The 21,550-nt window shown below is 49.9% G+C and overlaps 1 protein-coding gene across 1 annotated transcript in view; it reads right to left on the bottom strand.

Moving 5' to 3' along the window:
• Nucleotides 1-15,386: 15,386 nt before the first annotated feature.
• The window catches only part of SYT13 (synaptotagmin 13), a gene marked incomplete at both ends in the record, with an annotated part of 36,685 nt that continues 30,521 nt past the window's right edge, over nt 15,387-21,550 (bottom strand). Inside the window, 2 exons of the mRNA XM_082628828.1 lie at nt 15,387-15,691; nt 17,524-17,653. Of these exons, the coding sequence (XP_082484954.1) occupies nt 15,387-15,691; nt 17,524-17,653 (435 nt within the window). The remainder of the gene's footprint in view (nt 15,692-17,523; nt 17,654-21,550) is intronic.

The raw sequence follows: 21,550 nt of genomic DNA, 5'->3' as shown, positions 1-21,550 counted from the left end.
AACCGCATAAGCTAAAATGACGGGTCTGTCATCACCTTTAGGTAGCTCGTTTTGTTTCTGTTTTCGTTTGGGGGTTGAGGGGTTTGGGTTTGGGTGTATGTTCTTGCCTTTTTTTTTTTTTCTTGTTTGGTTTTATGAGGGGGGTTTCTTGGCCTCTTCATTGACCAGCTGGTCCAGCTGAATCAGATCTCTCATTTGGGATAGGGTGGGCTGTGTATCTGGATCGGGGTATTTGACTTTTCCCTCTCCCACCCGACTTCAGCTTGAGAGATTTTTATTCATTTCCTGACCAGCGTTCCTTCACTGTCTCAGAAACAAAAGTGTCGGTCAGACTGTGACACCCACCACTCCCTACCCGTGTCGCCTGTCCTGTCCATTGTCTGTTGAATCCCTCCTTCCAGACCCCTGGATCCTAAACATTTTACCTGTTATACTGAAGGCAAAATCGCCTTACACCGAGCTTGAAATCCCGGGGAAGGGGGGAATGGAGCGTGAGCTCTTTGCATTCCTGTTTTACCTGGTGTGGGATAACATAATATAATTCCATTCAGATCCAGGGAATATGGGGGAAATGAAGAGCCAAGAAGTCTAGACCCCAGCAGGGCAGCGATTTTTGGCTAAAAACAAGTAAAATGAAAAGTATGTATTCAATTTACATGAATTATTTATACTCTGTCTTTATAATCATATAATGTGTTTGGGGGTATTTTTTTTTCCCTTTAATAATCAAGAAATGCCTGCTAGAGTTTAGTGGCAGGAGATGTCAATGCAAGTTGTGCCCTGGGTTATGCATAACTCCGATGAGAGTCTCTAGAGATTGAGTCCTTTTGCAGTGAGGCTGATGACAAGCCCTGCAGCCTGGCAGGAAGGTAGTGGGAAAGTGGGTAATGCATCTATGCCAGCGAATGCTTCTTTTTTTGAACAGGGTAGACATGTCCTAAAAGAAAGGAGTACACAAGAGGTAAGACAGGACTCTCAAGGCATCAGCCTACACACACACACACACACACACACACACACACACGCACATGCACACGCGCGCACACACACACACCGAGATATAAGCTTTAGAAATAGCCACTCGCCTACTCCCTGAGGCAAGTAGTGGTTTAATCTAGAGGAGTCTTGATCAATGCTCTTTTGTTCATTTAATTACCAGTATACCTCGCAAGGGAGTTTTTTTTAAAAATGTGCGTGAGCTGTTAAAAACTTCTGTCCATGTTTCCACAACTGATGTATGCATATCTGATATGCAGAGATCCTACATCGTGGGTGCAGGTTATACTGGGGGGAGAGAGGAAGAGCTGCATTGTCTGTGGTCTGTCGGGAGCCATCCCTCTCAGTTGGCAGAGGGTGGGCAAAGGATGGTGTGATCTGGCCACAGGCATGGCTCCAGCGTGCCCCACCTGCTCGGCTCAGACATTAGAAAACTGTGGTGGCTTCCTTCCTTCTTGGTTTATCTTGTCTCCGAGGGCTCATGCCACCGTTGAGAACCGGAGTGGAACTGTCATCAACACTGAACATGTCACCCCCTCCTTCCTTGTCCTGCCAGACCTTCACCCCCTCCAGATCCCTTCCCCCCTCCCCATGGTCTTGGTGCTAAGATAACTTTAGAGTCATTGCTGCTAGTCGATAGCTTTTCATTATATAAATATATATATATATTATATATTATTTTTGAAACTTTTTTGTTTGTTTTCAACAGTGATGTAGCATGTTAAAAAAACAAAAAACCAACTGGTTTTCTCCGACTGTCCCACTGCCAGGCCTCATATGCTGCCTTCTTCAACAAATCAATGCACCCCTGCCTGGTGACATTCACCCCTCACCCCCCTCCCCAGTCGCATGTACTTTCCCACCCTCCTCTGAACAAGGAGAGAGTTAGCAGGAACTTGCAAGGAAAGACCCAGAGCCCTTCCTCGTGCTTTGAAGTTCCCAGCTTCATCCACTTTTCCACTTTAGGCCGATGTCTGCTCTCCCCATCTGCCTTCTCCCATCAGGGTCAGTAACTGTGGTCAAGTGCAAAGCACAAGGGTCCACCTTTCCCTCCCCGACTTCCTCTCCACCACACACCCAAACCACCGTGTCTCTGGGAGCTTCCTTTGAACATCGCACAGACTAAGATGCGTTGAGGGCAGAGATGGCTGGCAAGGTGGGCCTCCGTAGGGGTCAGAAACAGTAGTCGGGATCCTTTCTTCTAGCCAACAGTTGCCTTACGCCTCGTCCTGCCCCCCCTCTGCACCTCCCCACCCACTATGTCAGGAGATAGGGAGTCCTCCCCTAGACCACTCATTTGGAAACCAGGAGGAGAGAATCGCTGATGGCTGCCTGAGTACCACATCAAGGCTGCTACTGTTTCCTCTCAGGAGGCTGTGGCCAAAATTAGCTCAAATTTTTATCCAGAGGGGAAAAAATCCTTTGGGCCAATGCCAGTGTCTACCTTGTCTTTTTAGAGGGGCAGGAGCTGGCCACCTGCCTCTGGGCCAGAAGCATGAGCAGCTGCTAGCAGCATGAGGCTGCTAGCCATCACCTGCCCAGCTAGACTCCAGACCTCAGAGAGGATGAGCTCTCTGGCAGGTCCTGAAGTTTGGGAAGGCATCTCTAAAACTCCAGATGCCCATGACACTCTGAAGGCCACTTTGCCTTGGGACAGGGAGCAATTTGGGTGACACACCACTGCAACTGACAGAGTCTTTACCCCTTGGAGGCTCCAGTGCTTCTATCCTGTGAATGCTGCATGCAATTACCCATGATTTCCATCCCTGGCGTTTCCACTCTTCTGCGTCCTTGAGAAGGACTCTTGGGCTGTGGGGACCCTCAGGGTTTGGCCCAGGGAACCGCATGCTTGGGCAGTCTAACCTCCCTTTGATACGTACAAAAAGCTGTGGCCAGGCGGTCCTTGCATCCTCTTCCCTTCGGACGAGACAGAGCCCTTAAACTCAGCCCCTGGCTTAGGAGTGACAACCATTGGCTTAGAATGAAAGGTCTGTGTCTCTAGAACTGAAACTTGTCCTCATTGGGTTGGCTGATTAGTGACTTCCTTTGGTTCATGGAGGGGGCGGGAAGTGAGATCAGGTTCGTGGCCAATTGTGCCAAGTAGAGACATCGCAAAGCTCGGGAGCCAGAAGCCCTTGTGATTAAAATGGTCTGCTTTTCCTCAATGGAAGAAAAAAAAGACCCATTGCCATTTTGTACCTATCTGTGAGACCCAAGGGCAGCCCAGCCCTGTCTGTAACTCCTGCCATGTCCCAATTTCCACGTTTTGCCTGCCTGGTTGAATGTGAGAATCCAGGCATCCACAACACCAGCTTCTTTTTTTTTTTTTCTTTCTTCGATGGCTGCGGGCAACATCCTATGGTGCTGAGCAGACCCTCATTTCCTCATCCTCACTGGAGGATGAGACCAGGCTCGACGTCCTGGATCCCTGGATGGTCGCGTTCGGTGCTGGGCCCTGAATCTAGGGCAACTGGAGGTCTCCACCCTGCCCCTGCTGTCTGTTTCCATGCTGAGTTGTCTTGCTGAGGCCCCTCTCCTTGACTTGCTTATGTTGACGCTTTGATTTGGAGAAAGGACCTTGTAATTATTTAAGATGATGTTTAAATATTTTCCAATTGTTTAGAAGTGTTATCAAGAAGGAGAAGTGTTATCATGCCAGGCAAAAGCATGTAGAGTGCTGAAAATGATCGTGGAGAGACTGAAATGGACCAGACGTGGCCCAGCTTGGGCTGTGGGGCGGGCATCATTTTAGCTGTCCACATGGAGCCTCATGGGGTCCAGGAAGTGGCTTGGGGGTTGAAAGAGAACTTCTAGATTCCTCCCCGCCTTGTTTTTTTCTCCCACGCCCCCGTAGGAACAGGAATTCTGTATCTAGAGCTGGTTGTGGTTTCCGGTCTGGGTGGATTTCCAAGTAGAATTCGTGTTCTTTCTTGGTCCCTACACCCAGTTTGGGTAGAAGGCTCTGGATCCCCTTGCCCCTTCAAGCAGCAGGCCCAGCCAGGCCAGCCTGGGACAGCCAAAGTGGGGAGTGCCTTTTCCTTAGACAAGAAAGGCATGTTCAGAGGGGAGGTGAGCTTGGGACAGTCCCATTGCAGATGCCGGCCTCTGGGGGACGTGGTGCTGGGTCATGGGTTCTAGGCTGGCTCCCTCCTCCAACCTCGAGGAGGGAAGATTATGTCCAGAGATACACAGGGCCCTTCTCCTGCTTGGAGGAAGGCCTCTCTCTGCTATCTGTGGACATGGTGCTTTAGTTGAGTGGATGGAGCTGTGATATTTTAAGAAGACTTTGAGGTGATCTTTGTGTGTTAGCCAGAGGGAGGAAAAGTGCCCTTTTGGGAGGAAAATGGTACGGCCCTCCTCTTCCGTCTGGCTCTCCCCATCCCCCCATCCCTTCAAGTGGTATCGCCCTGGAAATACCTATGCAATCCAGTCTCCCTAGGAGAGTGCATGGAAGCAGGGGTATGTGCAGTGTATGATACAAATGCTACAGCATATATATTGTATATATGGACATATGCAGTACGTATACACACAGAGTAAGAGATTAAATCCCGTCTATATATCTATGAATAATATCCTATATATTTATACATTTCTATGTTTAAATAGATATAAAAATAGAGTCTATAGAGAGCTGGGAGAGCAGCGGGAAAGCCTGTCGCTTGAGAAGAGGGAGGAGGCAGAGCCTTTGCAGGGGGGCCGGGGAAGCCGAGCAGGCAGGGTTTGCTGGGAACGGGCCTCCGAGACCCGACCCGCAGTGTTGGAGAGGAGGGGAGCCGGGCCCTGGCCCTCTCCGTGCACTTTCTCTTCTTTCCCACAGGCTTGGTCTGAGGTTGGAAGGAGATACTCAGCCCCTGAGCTCCCCCGTGAAGTGCCCCTTTAGTCCCCACCCCCCACAAGCCCACGCTTGGGTGGTCACTGCTGCTTGGCAGTAGGATGTGGTCTCTGACCCCTGGTGGAGGGACCACTGCACAGTTTCCCCAAATACCCTCCCCCTCACAGGAATGAGCAGAATTTGTGGCCATAGGAAAGGTGCACATTGGACCAAGAGAGGTCCAGGAAAGATGCCACCCGCTCCCCCTTTAGATGCTTTTTGCTGCCCCCTAGAGGCCAAACCTCTGAACTACAGCCGTCCTGGCCTCCCTCACCCACTCCATCGCTGTCTGCCAGGGCAGCATGGCCAGCCAGCGCTGCCCACCATCCAGAGGCTTTCTGGCCAGGGCAGGGGGCATCAGCTAACGGGGAAGGGTGAGAGAGACATATCCGCACACTCATAAATTCAGTAGCAACTCAAGTTCAGAAGCAGGGCTTTGGCCCAGCCCACTTTGCACAGCTGCTGCTGGCTGTACTCAGGACAACGCTCTTCCCTCTCTGGCACGGAGGCCCAGCGACCCCTCACCCCACCGGCACCGTAACAGGCAGGTTTAGTTCACATACACTGTTCTGATTCTGTGACTCGAGGCAGAGGCTAAGCCGGATGCCCCAAGCTCGTTCACTTCCTCTGGGGAGGGCGCCTTCCTCAGTTTGTCCCTGCTCCCACCCCTAGATGGCAGGGATGTCTGGGGGCCTGAGGGGGCACTGGTGGGTGCCACTGGCAGCATGACGAAGGGCTTGTGCAGCCCTGACAGAATCAGAAACCCGTTTCACTTCCAGGTTTCTCTCGATCGTTTCTTTCCCTGGGAGGTAGGGGAGGAGGGGCTGATGGGGCTACAGATGATGGGAGACGGAGGGCAATGGCATCCTCTGCTCGCTAGACCGGCCCCTGCCTTTTGGCTTTCAAAGGCGCTTATCTCCCATCTCCGAGCCTCCCCTGACCTCTGTCCTACTCTTCCCTACCATCTTACCAACGTACCTCAGTCCCCAGCAGACATCCCCATACCTACGGTCCGGGGCGGGTCTGTTCTGACAGTGCCCACCTCTTCTCCCCTCCACGTCCACCTGGGTCTCCTTGAGCCACAGCTAGCTGCCAACCGGGCCTCCAAACACCCTCCAGTGCCTGGCTCAAGAGAGACCAGGCCCGGCCCGAGCCTTCCTCCCTCTGCGGTGGACCAGACCCGTGGCCAGGGGATGGGCATCCCCGGGTAGCAATCCCACAATGCACTGTACCTCAGAGAGAGAGCATACCATGGGGCATCAAGGGCGCCGGGCCCTCCCTCCAGAGGAGGACAGCCGGTTACAATACTGCTCACAAAAAGACAAGGGCCAGGCTGCCCTCGGGGCACCCTCAGTCTTCACTTTTGTCTCTCTGGAAGAGCCAGCAGTCTGATTCCGTCTTTTTCAGCCCCGTCTCTCTCCTTGTCTCCACCCCCCACGCTGCTGAACCGTTTCATTTCAATCACAAAGGAAAAACACAGTGGGGGTGGGGGGAATACCTAGGAGTCTATTATCACATACATATTAATATGTTAATACTTTCTTTCTTAAAAAAAAACTCTTGATGTTATTATTTTGCAGACTACGCTTTATAGTACCTGTGTGACGGGACCTAGAACACTGGATACAAATAGAGCTATGTTGGTTTATCATAATATGTACGCAGAAACTTTCCTTTTGTCATATTATCCTTGTAATGTAAGGAGATTGTTAATAAAAGCATTTAAATTTACCCACGGAGGTCGAATCTCTGCCTTCTTGCCTCTCTCCCAGCCTGTGCTCAGGGCAATTCAGAATGAGTCCCATGCTTGGGTGTCAGGTGAGATGCCTACTGCCTGCCACGTCGGAAGGAACTGGAAGAGGCCTTTCAAGTGCCTTCCTGCTGTTCTCACTTTTCCCCCATTCGAGTCCACTTCCACCAGGTAACTTACATGCCTCACCCACCAGTCAGGCCAAAAAGAGGTGTCACCAAAACCATTTAAAATAAATCTCTCTGCCCTCACACACATTTAGCCCACAAAAAGCTCAGATTTTATTGCAGGTAAACAGTGTTCTAATTCTCCCTCCAACTACCTCGCATGATTCTCCACTGGGCAGACTCAATCCCCAAGGAGGGGTCCTTCCCCAGTAGTTTGCTAATGGCAGTGGTCTGGGGGTGGGTGATAAGTGGTGGGGTTTTTTTGTTTTGTTTTGTTTTGTTTTAATTTAAAAAATTTTTAAATTTTATTTATTTATTTTTGGCGGCACTGGGTCTTTGTTGGTGCGCGCGGGCTTCTCATTGCAGTGGCTTCTCTTGTTGCGGAGCACGGGCTCTAGGCGCGCAGGTTTCAGTAGTTGTGCCTCGCGGGCTCTAGAGCGCAGGCTCAGTAGTTGTGGCGCACGGGCTTGGTTGCTCCGCGGCATGTGGGATCTTCCCGGACCAGGGCTCGAACCCGTGTCCCCTGCATTGGCAGGCGGATTTTTAACCGCTGTGCCACCAGGGAAGTCCTGATAAGTGATGTTTTCCCCAAATTGTTTTAGAAAGAAGATGGGCATACATTCAAGAAAAATATGGAAAAGTGGTTGTATTGTTTCCTCCCGGATGCTGAACCCTCCTCCTCTCAGCTCCTTCTCACCCCAGCCCAGCTTCCTGTCATGGGCCTTCCCTCTCCCTTTTTCTGAACCTCCGCCTTCTCAGTTCCCACCATCTTCCTCCCAGCCTGTGTCCCTTCCAGCCCCTAGGTCACCCAGAGGCTTCCTGTTTTGAAAGCCTTTCCACAGTCTCCATAGAATGTTGGGGTTCTCTTCTTTTCCCAGGGGAGGGGGAGTGGGAAGGAAGGAGCAAAGGGGCACGGCTGTCCATGTCTAACCAGCTCCGGTGAAGCAGGGTCAGCCCCGCCCCACTGCTGGCCATCGGATTTGACCCACATTTGCAGCTGGGAAGCAAGGAAAAGAAAGATATTCCATCTGCACTTGGCTGTTAGCTGGGTCTTCCCAAAGTGGGGCTTGGAGGATGTGGCAAGTGGGGAGGTCTAGTCCACTCCCTCCCCTCCCTCTTCTCCCCAGCTGCCCCAGCTTCCCTCTCCAAGCCTCAAAAGACAAGTTCACCCCAGAGAGAAGACTCAGGAGACTGGCCTGAAGACCCAAACGTCTGCTGTGTGACCATTTCTACAGTGATCTTTTGAGAACACAGATCTAGTCGTGGTATCCTCTCTGCTTAGAAAGCTCTAAGGGTTTCCCATTGCTCTTAGAGTTCAATCCAAAGTCCTGATTGTGACCCATCAACCCTGCATTGTCCAGCCCCTGCCTACCTCCTGGGCTCCTGTGCCCTCCTCTGCCCGTGCTCCCTGGCCTCCTCTCTGTTCCTCAAGCTCACTGGGCTCTTTCCCACCACAGGACCTCCCAGTACCCTGTGCCCCCTGCCTGGAATGGTTTTCCCCAGGATGGTAGCTCTTCTCCTCTTTTAAGTGTCAGCTAAAACACTTCCTTCTGAGGGGGTCTTTCCTGACCACGCCCTCTAAATAGCCACCCTCAAGGCACTATTCATTGTTTCTCCTGGGATTTTCATTCATAACCCTTACCTCACTTTGGAACTGTGTAATTATCGTGTGTGTGTGTGTGTGTGTGTGTGTGTGTGTGTGTGTTCTATGTCTGGTCTTCCTCCTCTGTATTGTAATGCCCATAAGGGAAAAGTAGAGACTTTTTTTTTTTCTTCTTCTTATTTTTTTTTTTTTTTTGCAGTACGCGGGCCTCTCACTGCTGTGGCCTCTCCCGTTGCGGAGCACAGGCTCCGGACGCGCAGGCCCAGCGGCAATGGCTCACGGGCCCAGCTGCTCAGCGGCATGTGGGATCCTCCCGGACCGGGGCACAAACCCGTGTCCCCTGCATTGGCAGGCGGACTCTCAACCACTGCGCCACCAGGGAAGCCCAGTAGAGACTTTTTAATACCACTGTGTGCAGTTCCTGTCACATAGTAGGCACCTAATCAGTGTTTATCGAAGGGATGAATGAATGAATGTAAATTTTATTTGCCTGATAAAAGTGCAATCCCAGCAATGCTGTATTGGTCACAGTAGAAATCCCAGATTCTTCCACTTTGCCTGTCTCTGTCTCAGTTTCCTCATTTGACTAGGATGCCCCAGCACTTGACACCCGGCTACACCTGGCCTTGACCCAGCCCCTTCTCTACAAAGTGGAGGCGGCCCCTCAGCTGCTTACTTGAGTTCTTCTCCACTCCAACCTGCTCTTGTCCTTTGGATAATGTTCCACCCCACCCAGGCAGGTATTCCAAGTTCCCCCAGGGAAGAGAACTTTTCCAGCTCCTTCCAGAGTGGCAATTCTGAGTCCATGGTTCCAGGTAGCATTGTGAAACTACTGCCTACGCACCTGTTACATTTCCAATAAAAACCCTTGGCCACTGGCTCTAAGTCAGAGCCTGAACTTTAGGGTTAGAGTGGTACCAGATTCAAGTCGCCCCTCTGCCTCTTACAAGCTGTGAGACCTTGGACAAGTCATTTATCTGAGTCTGCGTCTTCAGGGCTCAGTACAGAGCAGAGCCTTAACAACATGGTGACCAGGGTCATTATCATCGTTACTGTTACCTCTAACATCAGGTTGAAGTAGATGCTAGGAAGTTTAGGGTTCCCTTCTTTCACCCTGAATCCCAGGGTCTACCCTGGATGAGGGGTTGCCTGTGACTGATTTTTTTTTTTTTTTTTTTTTTTTTTTTTTGCGGTATGCAGGCCTCTCACTTTTGTGGCCTCTCCCGTTGCGGAGCACAGGCTCCGGACGCGCAGGCTCAGCGGCCATGGCTCACGGGCCCAGCCGCTCCGCGGCATGTGGGATCTTCCCAGACCGGGGCACAAACTCGTGTCCCCTGCATCGGCAGGCGGACTCTCAACCACTGCGCCACCAGGGAAGCCCGCCTGTGACTTTTAATACAGAGCTACCAATACCTATGCCACAGCTGGCTTGGAGACCTCTGCCTGACTCACCTTTTCCTTCTCAGCCTGGAGAGAGAGCCTCAGGGCACTTTCTTCTGGTCAACAGCTCAACTCACCTGGCCCTCGAGGGAAAAGGGACTGCAAAGACGGTTGGTTGGTTTGTTTTGGGCTGGAAGAACAGATTTCTCTTCGTCTGTCCCTGGTTTGAATCCTGAGTTTCTGAAACAGGATTTCTACCATCACCCACTTGCCCTGAGCCACCAAGAATGAGTGCTGGGAAATTGGGATGGGAAACCAGGCTCCAGCAGAGTCTGCCTTGAGAAGAGACCTCACCTGGCTGAGGACAAGCCACCAGTAGACTGGTTTCTGTGGTAACATCTGGCTTCCAGTCTTAAGACAGGCTTCCTCCCACCTCCTCCCAGGTAGGCACCTGCCCCCATCTCTGGCTTCGGGAAGCTGCCAAGGTCCCCGCCAGGGACCATCTGTGCTGGCTCACCTGCAGGAGATGAGGGAGGGGCACAGGGGGCCTTCTCCAAGGCTGGTACCAAGAAAACACCCAACCCCCTAAATCCATCCACAGCCACATCCCATGGCTCTATCCTTGCCAGGCATCTGCCCAGGGAGGGAGACAGAACAGATGCCAGGGTTCCAGGCTCTTGAAATGTTGGGCTTCTAACTGGCTCTGAAAAAATAGAAACTCTTGGGTGGGAAATTACCACTGGCTCCATTAGCAATTAAGCAAATGAGAAGAGGCTGACTCAGAGCCTCAGGTAACATCGCAAACTGTCTGGAGGAGCAGGTGGCTGTCAGGACACCAGGCCGGGGGCAGGGAAGGCAGGTACACGTGTACGTGGGTTTAGTCCATTTTATGCATGAGATTGGAGGCCAGAGATACATGTGAAAAGTCTCAATTACCAAATCACAAAATGTTCAAACTTGAAGAGTGATCATTTGGTCCAAATTTATTTTACAGATGCGGGCACAAGCCCAGAGGCAAGTGACGTGCCCAGGGCCATGAAGGTGGCAGTGACAAAGCCCAGCTGGGTTGCAGGTTCTCAGCTCCTAAAAGCAGTGCTCTAGATTTGAGTTATTGCATAGGCAGGAGCAGAGTTTGTTATTTAAGGCGGTTCAGGGGAAAGCCCCATATAAAACGATTCCTGAACTCTTCTTGCCCCTTCCATTTCTCTTTTATATAAATCCAGACTCTCAAATATTAGGTTTGGGCTCCAGGAGCCATAGTCATAGTTCCCTGTGAAACATAGTCCACACAGTATTCGGCTACGTGGGATAAAACCCACTTCTATTTAATTATGGAAATTTAAATCCTGGCTGTAATTAAAAGATAACAAATATGTATACGATATAAAATAAGGAATTACTTGCACAGACTTGAAAAGCAAAGCCTTTCTTTATGGCTCATTTATCCTTTTTAAGAGCCTTTGGTTTTAATTCCATGTGACTTGGCTGATTGCCTACTGACTTGAAAATTCAGGCCCTTTCCCTGGCTTAATGCCTGAGCCCCTTCCGGAAGCCAGGACTGCAGCAGCCACCAGGAGGGCCTAAGATGACAGAATTCTGGAAGTTCCCTTGTCCCTGCCCACCACCTGGAGCACAGGTGAACCCCACGCCACTGCCCTTGACTCTTCCAGTGATGGGAGTACTACTTTGGGGGATGTTAGAGAAGGTCTCTAGTTTCCACCTGATTTTTCTTCTCAGGAATAAAGTTAAAATCCCCAAGAGGCCTCGCCCAAGAATGTTCACAGCAGCATTTCCTCTAATGGAAAAAAAAAAAAAAAAAAAGAAATATCTAAACATACGTCAACAGGAGAATGGGACTGTGGTATATTCATGCAATGGAAAATAATACAGCAGCAAAAAAAATAAAGGAACTAGAGCTAAATAAATCTGCATGGATAAAGCTCAAATTTTTAATGTAGAGCAAAAATAATGTGATGCAAGTTAAAATTAAAAACACGAAATATTCTGTAGTGCTCAGGGTTTACATGTACAGGTAGTAAAAAGATAAAGAAAGGCTTGAGGTGAGAAACCCTAAATTCAGGATGGTGGTCTCCTGAGTGAAAGGCTGAGGGGATTTCAACTGTCTTTGTCAAGTTTTATAAAACTTGGCAGGGATTCATGAGTGTTTATAAAATTATTTTTTCTACACTTTATATGTCTAAAATATTAAGTAAAAGGGAATAAAAGACACAAGGCAGCTGACCCTGTTGGAAATTATTTATTTACCACTGCAAGATTTTTGCTCCAAAGTGTGACACCAGACATGTGACTACAATAGCTCATGCGTCTTTTTGTGCTTCAGTTCATGATTGCAAAACAGACACACACTTAGAATTGACAACAGGAACACAGGCAGCAAAAACAAATCACAAGGACTAGGTCTCTCTTTTGGTGGTCCTCACCTCCCTTTGGCTTAAGCTGCCCAGGACTCCTTTACATCCTAAAGGAATTGCCCCTGAAGAACTGCTCTCCCAAATTGTTCTCTCTATATAGCTTTGTTTGGGGTGATTTGCCACTGAATCCACACCAAGAGTCACATCTTAGATCGAAATGGACAGGTGCGTGCAAAGCCTTGATCAATAGGCCTTCAACAAATATATACTGATTTGAGGCAAGGAGTGAGTTGCAGATTAATGAGATTAGACTCCCAATTCTCTACCCCATCGCCGCGTATCTATGACACAGCCAGATCACCTTGTGGGCGACAGCCCAGTCGGAGATGGTTTCTCACTTTATTTTCACCTCTGATTCATGCACTTCTTAGAAAACGCTTCCTGGCAAAGGACAAGGTGTTCTTTCAAAAAAAAAAAAAAAACATCAGATGCGTTCACACAGACTCCATTACTCTAATTTGGTAGTAAATTGCAAGTGTATCTGGTACAAGGTAAGCTGATGCAAAGATTAGTGAAGTTTTTTCATCTGGCAATCTGATATCTCTGGATAATTTAAAATTCACTGAGATGGAGTTTTGGTGGAAAAGCACAGCTTTTAAATCTTGTCTATCGTTAATTACATTTACATGGTGAGCTATAAATTGTCATTGGGTGAACGGTAATACTCAATGTCATGAATTTCTAGGCCAGCTGCTGAGGTGTCTGATGACTTTACCGTTGAGAACTCAGCTAGGACTCTAATTTTTATGTAATTTACATAAAAATGTGTCTTTTCCTGCCTACTCCCCTATCCAGTCTTCATTCATTAATTCATTCAACAAATATTTATTGAGGGTGCATGAGCCAGTTCTATTCTAGGCATTTGGAATATACCAGTGAACACAACAGGCAAAATCCCCTGCAAAATCTGTCTCATTTCTATACAACCTTGTTAAGTGAGGTGACAGCTGACATCTAACATGTTAAGCAGTGACATCTGACTCCCGTCAGAGGCAACTTTCAGTTTGGATTCTGGAAAACTAAACCTTTGAGATCCAAAGAAATGAATGCCTCATGATAGAATGACTGTGGGTGGAGTTGATATTCTTGGATTAGGGGCCCCATTAACTCACCTCAAACATCCTTTGGTGTGACTGTAAGGCAGGCGAATGGACTTATAAGGAAGTAGAACCCATGTCTCCTGATTTTAAGTCTAGAATCCAGACTTTTTTAGATTGCAGTAGAAGATGTTACCAAGAAGAGAGTACTGGTCAGCTTACATAGGGAATGTTTTGTTCTGTTTCAGCACGCCAACCAAAAAAGGGAGACCAGAACGGTGAGGGGGATCTCCAAAACACGGCGTAGGAAACCACGAACAAATGTCTTGCCTAAAAAAACTTGGCAGACGGTGGCAAGCCTTAATGGGAGAGATTTCCAGTTACGTGAAAGAATCTCCCATTTGAGAGGGATTAGATATTTTTCTGTTTCTTCAGGGGCTAGGTGGAAATTATTTCTAAATGCTTTTCCACTTCTGTCCAGAAAGGGAAAATAACGACCAAAAGGTGATATGTCTCTACTCAGGTTCTCAGGGAGAGACCGAGAATGATTTGACTTGTTAAAAGGACTGAAGGAAAGGAATTCATTTTTAGGTCAGGGGCCTGGGTGACATCTGAAGGACCAGAGTTTAGATGTCAGTATTAAAGAGTCCAAATGTAGAATCCATGGTTCTGGAAATGCCTGGGATGATTCTGGCACTTTCCAGGCATGGTCAGTTGCCAGCATGAAGCTTAAAGATGATCTGCTGGTGGCCTCGGAGTTTGTCTCTAGCCAGGGATGCCTATAGCTCTCAAGCACAATTTCATCTATCACGTCATTCACAGAGACAGAGCTGCCACGTCACTAGTCCTATTTTATGGATGGTCAGCAACAGAACCCAGGAATCCTGGTTCCCAGGCAAAGATTATAACCACCCAGCGAGTCTCATAATATTATTAATGATGTGAACAGCTATTTGGAATAATCAGGTAGTGATTTGAAAGCTAGCTGCTCATAATTTACTAATGAAAGTGATAGGTCCTAAAAACAGAGGGATGGGGGCACATTTGCAAAAGACCTCTTTCCCTTCTCTACCTCCACAGAGCCAGACGAAACTAATATGTGCCCCAAACTGAATTCCTCCTCAAGTGGCTGGTATACTGAGAAGGGATGCGTTTGACTCAGAGGGTCACTTTGGTGATGCTGGTGGACATGACAACCAGCATCCAATAACTCACGGGAGATCCCACCTATTCCTGGTCAGGGAAGATCTCCCCAAATATAATATAAACTGATTTTGAGATGAAACCATACAATTATTCAATAGAAAGCACAAAATTCAGTCCAAGAGCAGGATCTGAAAAGCACAGGTGAAAACATTAAGAATTCAAAGGATGACATTAAAAACGGAGGCTCCTAAGTTTTACACCAACAGCTGAGATGTCCAACCTTGGCACTGTCAGCCCCAGGGTGTTGGGGGCCTGACGAGGACTGTGAAACCCTGTCTGGGATGTTGTAAAAGGAATCTCTCCAAGTGCGGTGCTCCAACCTTCGCATGCAAACTACTCTGTGTTTGTTCAAAAGGCAGCCTCCTGGGGTTCAGCCAGGATTAAGGATTCGGAATGTCTAAAAGAGGGCCTGGGAATCTGCTGGTGATTCTTCACACACTAAGGTTTGAGAACTGCTGGGTTAGTTAGTGCCTTGGGTCAGTAGCACGATTTCATGCTGGCTAAGATTCCATCCGCCCTGACAATCTCTAACGCTTATGAGATGATCCAGGATACATCATTTCTGTCATCCTTTTTGACACACTTTTTTTTAAAAAGCCACATTCCTTGCATCCATTGTTCCCCAGATGAAGCTTTCTCTGCATCTGGCCTGACCCCCCCTGCAAAAGCTGCACACAGACCGTATACGATAAACATCTCTTCCATAACACAGGTAAGCAAAACGCATTCCTCCTGACCCAAATGTCCCGTCTCCGCCCTGCCCTGCCTTGCTTGTTTTTAAGAGAAACAGGAGTGTGATGGGAGAGGAAGAGGGTCCTGGTCTTCACACACACATCTGTCTTCTGGAGTCAGAATGCGAATGGGGCACAAGAGGAGGTCGTAGAGGACAGTGGGGCTGGGAGCGGGCTGTGCCCGAGGAGGGTGGCGGCCTGGGCGGCTGGCTACGGGTGCAGCCGGTGCCACATGGCAATCTGCCGGCGCGGGTTCTTCAACATCTCTTCCCAGTGGCTGCGCTCGGAGCCCGAGGCGTGCAGGCCCAGGCTGCAGCGCCCGAGCGGGCAGCTCTGCCCCTCGGCGCCCTGGCCCAGCACGTCCAGCTCCACACTGGAGGCCCGCAGCAGGTCATCCGGCAGCTCAAACATGATCATCTCGTTCCACACGGGGTTGATCTTGTGCTTGGCGCGTTTCGTCTGCTTCTTCTTCAGCTTCCGAGCCTGGTGCTTCAAGGTCACCTTGACAGAGACATCTGGGGAGAAACAGGGGGACAGAGACAGAGAGAAGGGCCGAGAGTGAGCTTCTGGGGTGTGGTGGGGCCTGGGACGATATTCCCTCTTGGGGATGGAGAGACAGGGTCTCTGGCTCAAGATCTGCACTGAGGCACCCTCTCTACCACCTCTCCCCCACTTCATGGGCCATGTATTCATTCAACAGCTATTAAATGCCCACCGTACGGCAGACACTGATCTAGACATGGGGATACGGCAAAAGCTCCTGGCTCAAGTGTGGAGAACAGACCATAGCACGATATATATGGCTGGTCATCAGGTGGCCTATGACTGGGTCACGCTAAGGTACAGCCAGGAAGGTTTGTCATGAACTCTTCCGAGTGCCTTCATGTCCCACATCAAACCAAGCCCAGGATGATGGCTCAGACGTCCTGCAGCTTGATTTTAAACCCAGACCAGAAACACTAAGCCATCCCTATGTCTTCATCCCCTTGGTTCTCCGTCCAAGCGTTTTTGTCTATTCCTAAGATAGTAGGTCTCCTGCTGGTTGGTTGAGTTCTTCTCATCAGTTCTTTTGCAGGTTTTACTTGAGGGTCCCAACCTCATGGGGAGGGTGAGGGCAGCCTGCCTTGACCCCCAGTAGAGCTCTTCACCCCAGGAGACTGGCCAACAGGTCACTAGACAAGCTTTCTCCTAACATCATGAGGCTCAGGACTCAGACTGTGTTTTCATTAGTCAGGGTTTCCGAAGCAAATGTGAGAATCATTGTTACTCTGTATTTATTGCTATAATTATCACTCCCAGGTGGTTAGTTTGTTATTTCAGCAGAGATATTTGAGAGATAAAGTGTTGAGCTGTAATTGTCCTGACAGGAGCTATAAAAATTAAAAAAAAAAAAAAAAAGGAGTAGGAGACAAAGTATTGTCTGGAGGGGATGAGGAAATTGCAATGAATTCTGACCTTTGGCTCAGGAATCTGTCAGCCAGACCAACTCTTCTGATTTCATTCGCCAAAAATCTCTTGCTCAAAGGTTCTGAATGCAGAGGCAATTCTGTATGTGTTTGCTGCTATAAATATCTATTTCTTTATATCCTGCTCTGAGCACTTGGCTCCGGGTCCAGGTATCATAGGGCTGACCAATGTTGCTTTTCTGCTCTGACAAGAGAGGCTGTTTGGTCCTTAAGACTTGGGGCCTGTGCTGGGGTATCCAGAAGGAAAAGCCAAGGCTTCCAGAGTACTGAGGAGATGTTTATTTGGGTATATGCACAGACGCCTCCTTAGCCTGTGCACCCACACGCCGTCGTCTGCTCTCACCCACGCTCAGCTGGTGTGGGGATGGCAGGCTGGCAAAGGCTGGGAAGAGAGGGGAGCCTAGGGTGGGTGTGGGGAGTAGAGTGATGGCTAGCTGAAACTGGGGAAGGAGCACCCTGGCTTCCTGACACCTGCCTGCCAGCCAGGTCTGGTTGACGAGGGCTGGGCTAAGTTTTCCCTACAGCCCAGACACTCCACTCCCTGGCTACAGTCTGATCCCTGGCTTCCTATGACCCATGGGTAAGGCTGATTCTTCTCGTGATGGATCTACAATGTAGGGAGCCCCAGGTAGCTCATTCCTGGGCCCCAGTGGGTGGGATTGGCCCAGGAGTGAATGCATGTGGATTTAGAGAAGTGAGTGCGTCCTTCCAAACTGGTTTGTATGTTTGGGGTGGAGGACACAGCTGAGGCTGACTCCACAAACGTACTCACGTTCCACATCCCTGCTCACCTGTGCCCACTGCCTCCCAGGTGCCACCCACCTCTGCACATATTCCTCCCAGTGGGAGGGGCCCTAGCTCCCCTCTCACACCTCACTCACCCTTCCCCAGGAGCTCCTTGGACTGATTAGCGTGGAGGTTCTTGGCCTTAATCAGCACCAGTAGGAGGCGGTTGGCAGCCGGGAGGTAGCTGATGGAGAGAAGGACCTCTCCCGTTCCTGCAGACGGCGCCTGAAACAGAAGAGGGGATGCAGGAGGTGAGTCTCATTTAGGGATGCCTTCCGACCCCCTCACCATCGCTGAGGCTGGGATCACACTAGCCTTGTATCCAACGGGCATCCTAGAAACCATTTACCCATCAGTACTGCTTTCTCCACCCTTGCAGAAGGGAGGAAGGCACAGAGGAATTCTGTGTAGCATGTGTTTCAATACAAGTTTTTTTCATTTGCCACAAAACGTGATTTTCCAAATAGTTTATATTCAAATCCAACATATAAAACAGATCAAAGAGATGCCATTCAGGATGTGGCAGGGCCAGAGGGCCTGGATGCCCTCTCACCTCCATCACCCCCGCCCCCGGCTCCTGGGGCGTCTGTATAGAGCCCTAGGGTTCTAGGGAACAGAGTTTGAGAACTACTGCATTGACTGATCAGGTCCCTGGGGCAGCGGGCTGCTGTAAGACATTACTCTGCTTGAAAAAAATAATCCTTTCCAGGCCCTGCAGGGCTGAGAGAGTCAATAATGCGATGTACAAATGCTGAGCAGGGCCTGGCTTGGTCAACAGAATGGCCAACCATGTCAACAAGAGACCGGGCATAGGAGGGGAGGTACCACACCAGAGACTCTGGCAGTAACGGTGATTTGCAGGAGGTACTGATGCCTCCGGGAAGCATCCAGCATGTCCATCCCCCATCTGCAGCTTTACAGAGTGTCTCCACTGAAATTCCTACAAGAGTTTGCTTGGAATTTCAACAAATCCACTGAGGGACAAAACGAGTGAAAGAGACACCACAGGAGGCAGGTCACAGCCCAAGGGTAGTGCTAAGAGTATAGACTCTAGAAGTGATTGTCTGGTTTCAGTTCCAATCCTACCATTTACTAGCTGTGTGACCTTAGGCAAGTTATTTCTCTTTCCAAAACCTCCATTTCCTCATCTGTAGAATGGGAACAATAATATCTCCACCCAATGGGGTTGTGAAAATTAAATGAGTAACTATTTAACGGCTTAGAACAGTGCCTGGCACACACGACAGCATCTGTCCCCTTGCTTTGATGATTAGCATTAGTTACCAAGGAAGGACAGTTACTACTTCTTAAGATGATTAAGTGGGAACATTGTTTCTGGGTGAATGGGAGCCAGTCTGTGTTTAGGGAGTGAAGCTGGATGGAGTAGCTGGCCAGCCCTCTGGCAGGGTCACACCTTTCATCCAGGAGACATGTCTTCAATAGGACCGGAACAATTCAACTAGCCCTAAGTGGCTAGTCATGTGATGGAATGATTCTGGGAGAAGCCAGGAATTTGGAAGTGGCATTAAGGGTAGCAGCTAACATTACACACTCTATGCTGGGTGCAATTACAGTATCTATCCCCCGAGCCTTCATCTCCACAAAGCCATCCCCAGAACCTAGCACACAGCTGACACACAATACATATTTGTGAGAAGGAAGGGTGAGACATCCCGTTTAATCTTGACAACAAGGGTAAGCGGGATGCTGACCTGGTTCCCATTTTAAGCATAAGACCCTGATGCTCAGAGAGGGCACTTCACCACCTGAGGTCACGTAGCCAGTAAGTAGCCAAACTGAGCCTTGAATGGGGGTCTGGTCTGATCGCAAAGCCCCAGTCCTAAACCCGTGGTCCTCCAGCATCCTCGGTGGACAGACCTCTCATTTCACGTGAAAGGAACTGAGTTCAGGCATGTGTACTGAGGAGTGGCAGCTGAGCTGGGATGGGCACCAGCCTCCTGATTCAAGATCACTCATTGGAGGTCCACAGTTGTTGGCCTGGGCTGTGGCCACAGGGTGACCAAGTGAGAGAAGCCTGGACCCATCAGCCCGTGAAGGGCTCATCACCTCTGCCTAGGGAGCCAAGAGCCCCAGATGAGCCCAGCTGGCTGTGCCACAGCTGGAGAATTTTAACAGCCTCTGCCCCCTCGGCTGTGCTGACAAAAGTCCTGCTGACAAAAATAACCCTCTTTCCTTCTCCATCTTTTCTCTGTTTTTTCCCGCACCCACCACCCCTGCATCTTTCTCTTGGGCTCTCAATGAATCATTCCAGCTGCCCTTGGAGTGGGTCACTCTGTGGTCCCTGGCGATGCACATGACACTGTTGGCTGAGTGTCTTCCGGTGAGAACTGGGGCACTGCTGGCACCTCCCTTAACCCATTCTGACCAAGAGAAGAAAAACATGTGGGCTACAGCAACTGATGGCTCCACCCACTTTGTTCACATCAGCTCGCACCCTCCAGCTAGTGGGGGCAAGGGGCTCCCTAGCCTGGCCTTCGGGGCTCTCTCATACACTGGGAGCCCCATCTCAGACTTCTGACTCCACGCTGCCCTCTGAGATTGTCCACATTCGTGGCAAGCCGGCCAGCGGTCCAAGTGGATGTGCGAGTATATTTGCGGAACAGTGACAGCTACAATGAGTGTGACGATTATTAAGATGGATGACCCGTGAGGGCAGGTCTTTTGTCATCATCACTGCTGTGTCCCCAGCTCCTGGCACTGCGCCTGGCGCATGGTGGGAACCGGGCAAGGTATTTGTGGAATGAATGAATAACTTTTGTTCTTCTAGGGGAAAGGTTGGAAACAGGTTAGGTGCCTGGGGTTTCTGCCCAGATAGGCTGCATTTCTACCATTTTGGAGCAGCACGAAACTCTCCAAAGCCCTGGGGTGGAGCCCCTCCATCTCCTGAGGAAGCTGGTTTACCAGCTGAATAAACCAAAGTGTCGGGTTCCTCTTCCCTGGGGGGGCCCAGGCTGTGATTCCACACAAGTTCCAAATCACACACTAATTAGAGAGTGTGCTTGGGAACAGCCTGGGTCCAGCTGAGAGTGGCTGTCAGTGTTTATCAATTTTCTGAGGCTGGGAAAGAGAGGAAGATAAGGCGAAGAAGATATCATAGCAAAAAGTGGAGCAGGTGGGGAGTGAAAGTGTACTCCCCCCTCCCTCAGAGTTCATCAGGAAAGGCACCTGCTGACTGCGTCTCGTGCATTGTCGGGCGCTTACATCCCACAGCGGCAGGGGGACGACCCAGGATTTACAACCAGAGACTGACCTGGCCTCAAGGCCGAGCTTGCCAGGTCCCAGGTGGGCGACCCCACGCGGGTCACTGAGCTACTTTAAGCCTCAGTTCTCTTGCCTGTAAACGCCATAGTCCTGGTGTCACTTCCACCTGGTTGATTAGGGACAGAATTTTGGTGAAGTTCGAAGCATAGCAACTGATAGATGGTAAAGTAAAAGCTCAAAAATTAGTGTCTTTGTTAGTATTTTTATTACTCCAGCATGGGAGTCAGCAAACTTTTTCTGACTAGATAGTAACTCTTTTAGGCTTTGTAGGCTATACAGTCTCCAGATAAGGCACTGACCAGCTGGTTGAGAGACTGGTCATCCAGAAGTCTCCCTCTAGGCACCATCATGGCAGACCCTTGGATGAGGCCTGGACGTGGGGGCCTAAATAGCCACACACTGTCCTGCAGCCCTGACCTTCCCTGACCCCCCTCACTGTCCTGGCCTGTGGGGAATGATGGTTTGCCCTCCAAGGAGCCTCTCTCTGAACAGCGAGGCATCTCAGCAGACTCTTGTTTCCCACTCATGGCTTCTGCAGCAGCAGAGGGGTGGGGAGAACCATCCCAGGCTATAACCAACACCCCCTAGCCCTGGTCACTCCTTCAAAGCCCAGCACAAGCACCACCGCACACCAGGCCTTCTAGAACTCCCCATCAGAGCGCTTCAGTTAGGCCCCTCTTAGATGTCTTATGTCAGATATCATCATCATCATAGCCATCATCACTGTCGTCATCATCTGTTCCAACTTCTCCCTCTGGCCTGTACTTTCTACGAGTAGAGGGGCTCTGCCCGGCGCTCCTCTCCCCTGCACTGCCTGGCCCACACTAGGTGCATGGGGAG

The sequence above is a fragment of the Mesoplodon mirus genome, assembly GCF_964341445.2.
Source record: "Mesoplodon mirus genome assembly, chromosome: 7".
Classification (NCBI taxonomy): domain Eukaryota; kingdom Metazoa; phylum Chordata; class Mammalia; order Artiodactyla; family Ziphiidae; genus Mesoplodon; species Mesoplodon mirus.
The sequence above is the reverse complement of the archived record's forward strand: the minus strand, read 5'-3'. Positions and strand labels throughout refer to the sequence as shown.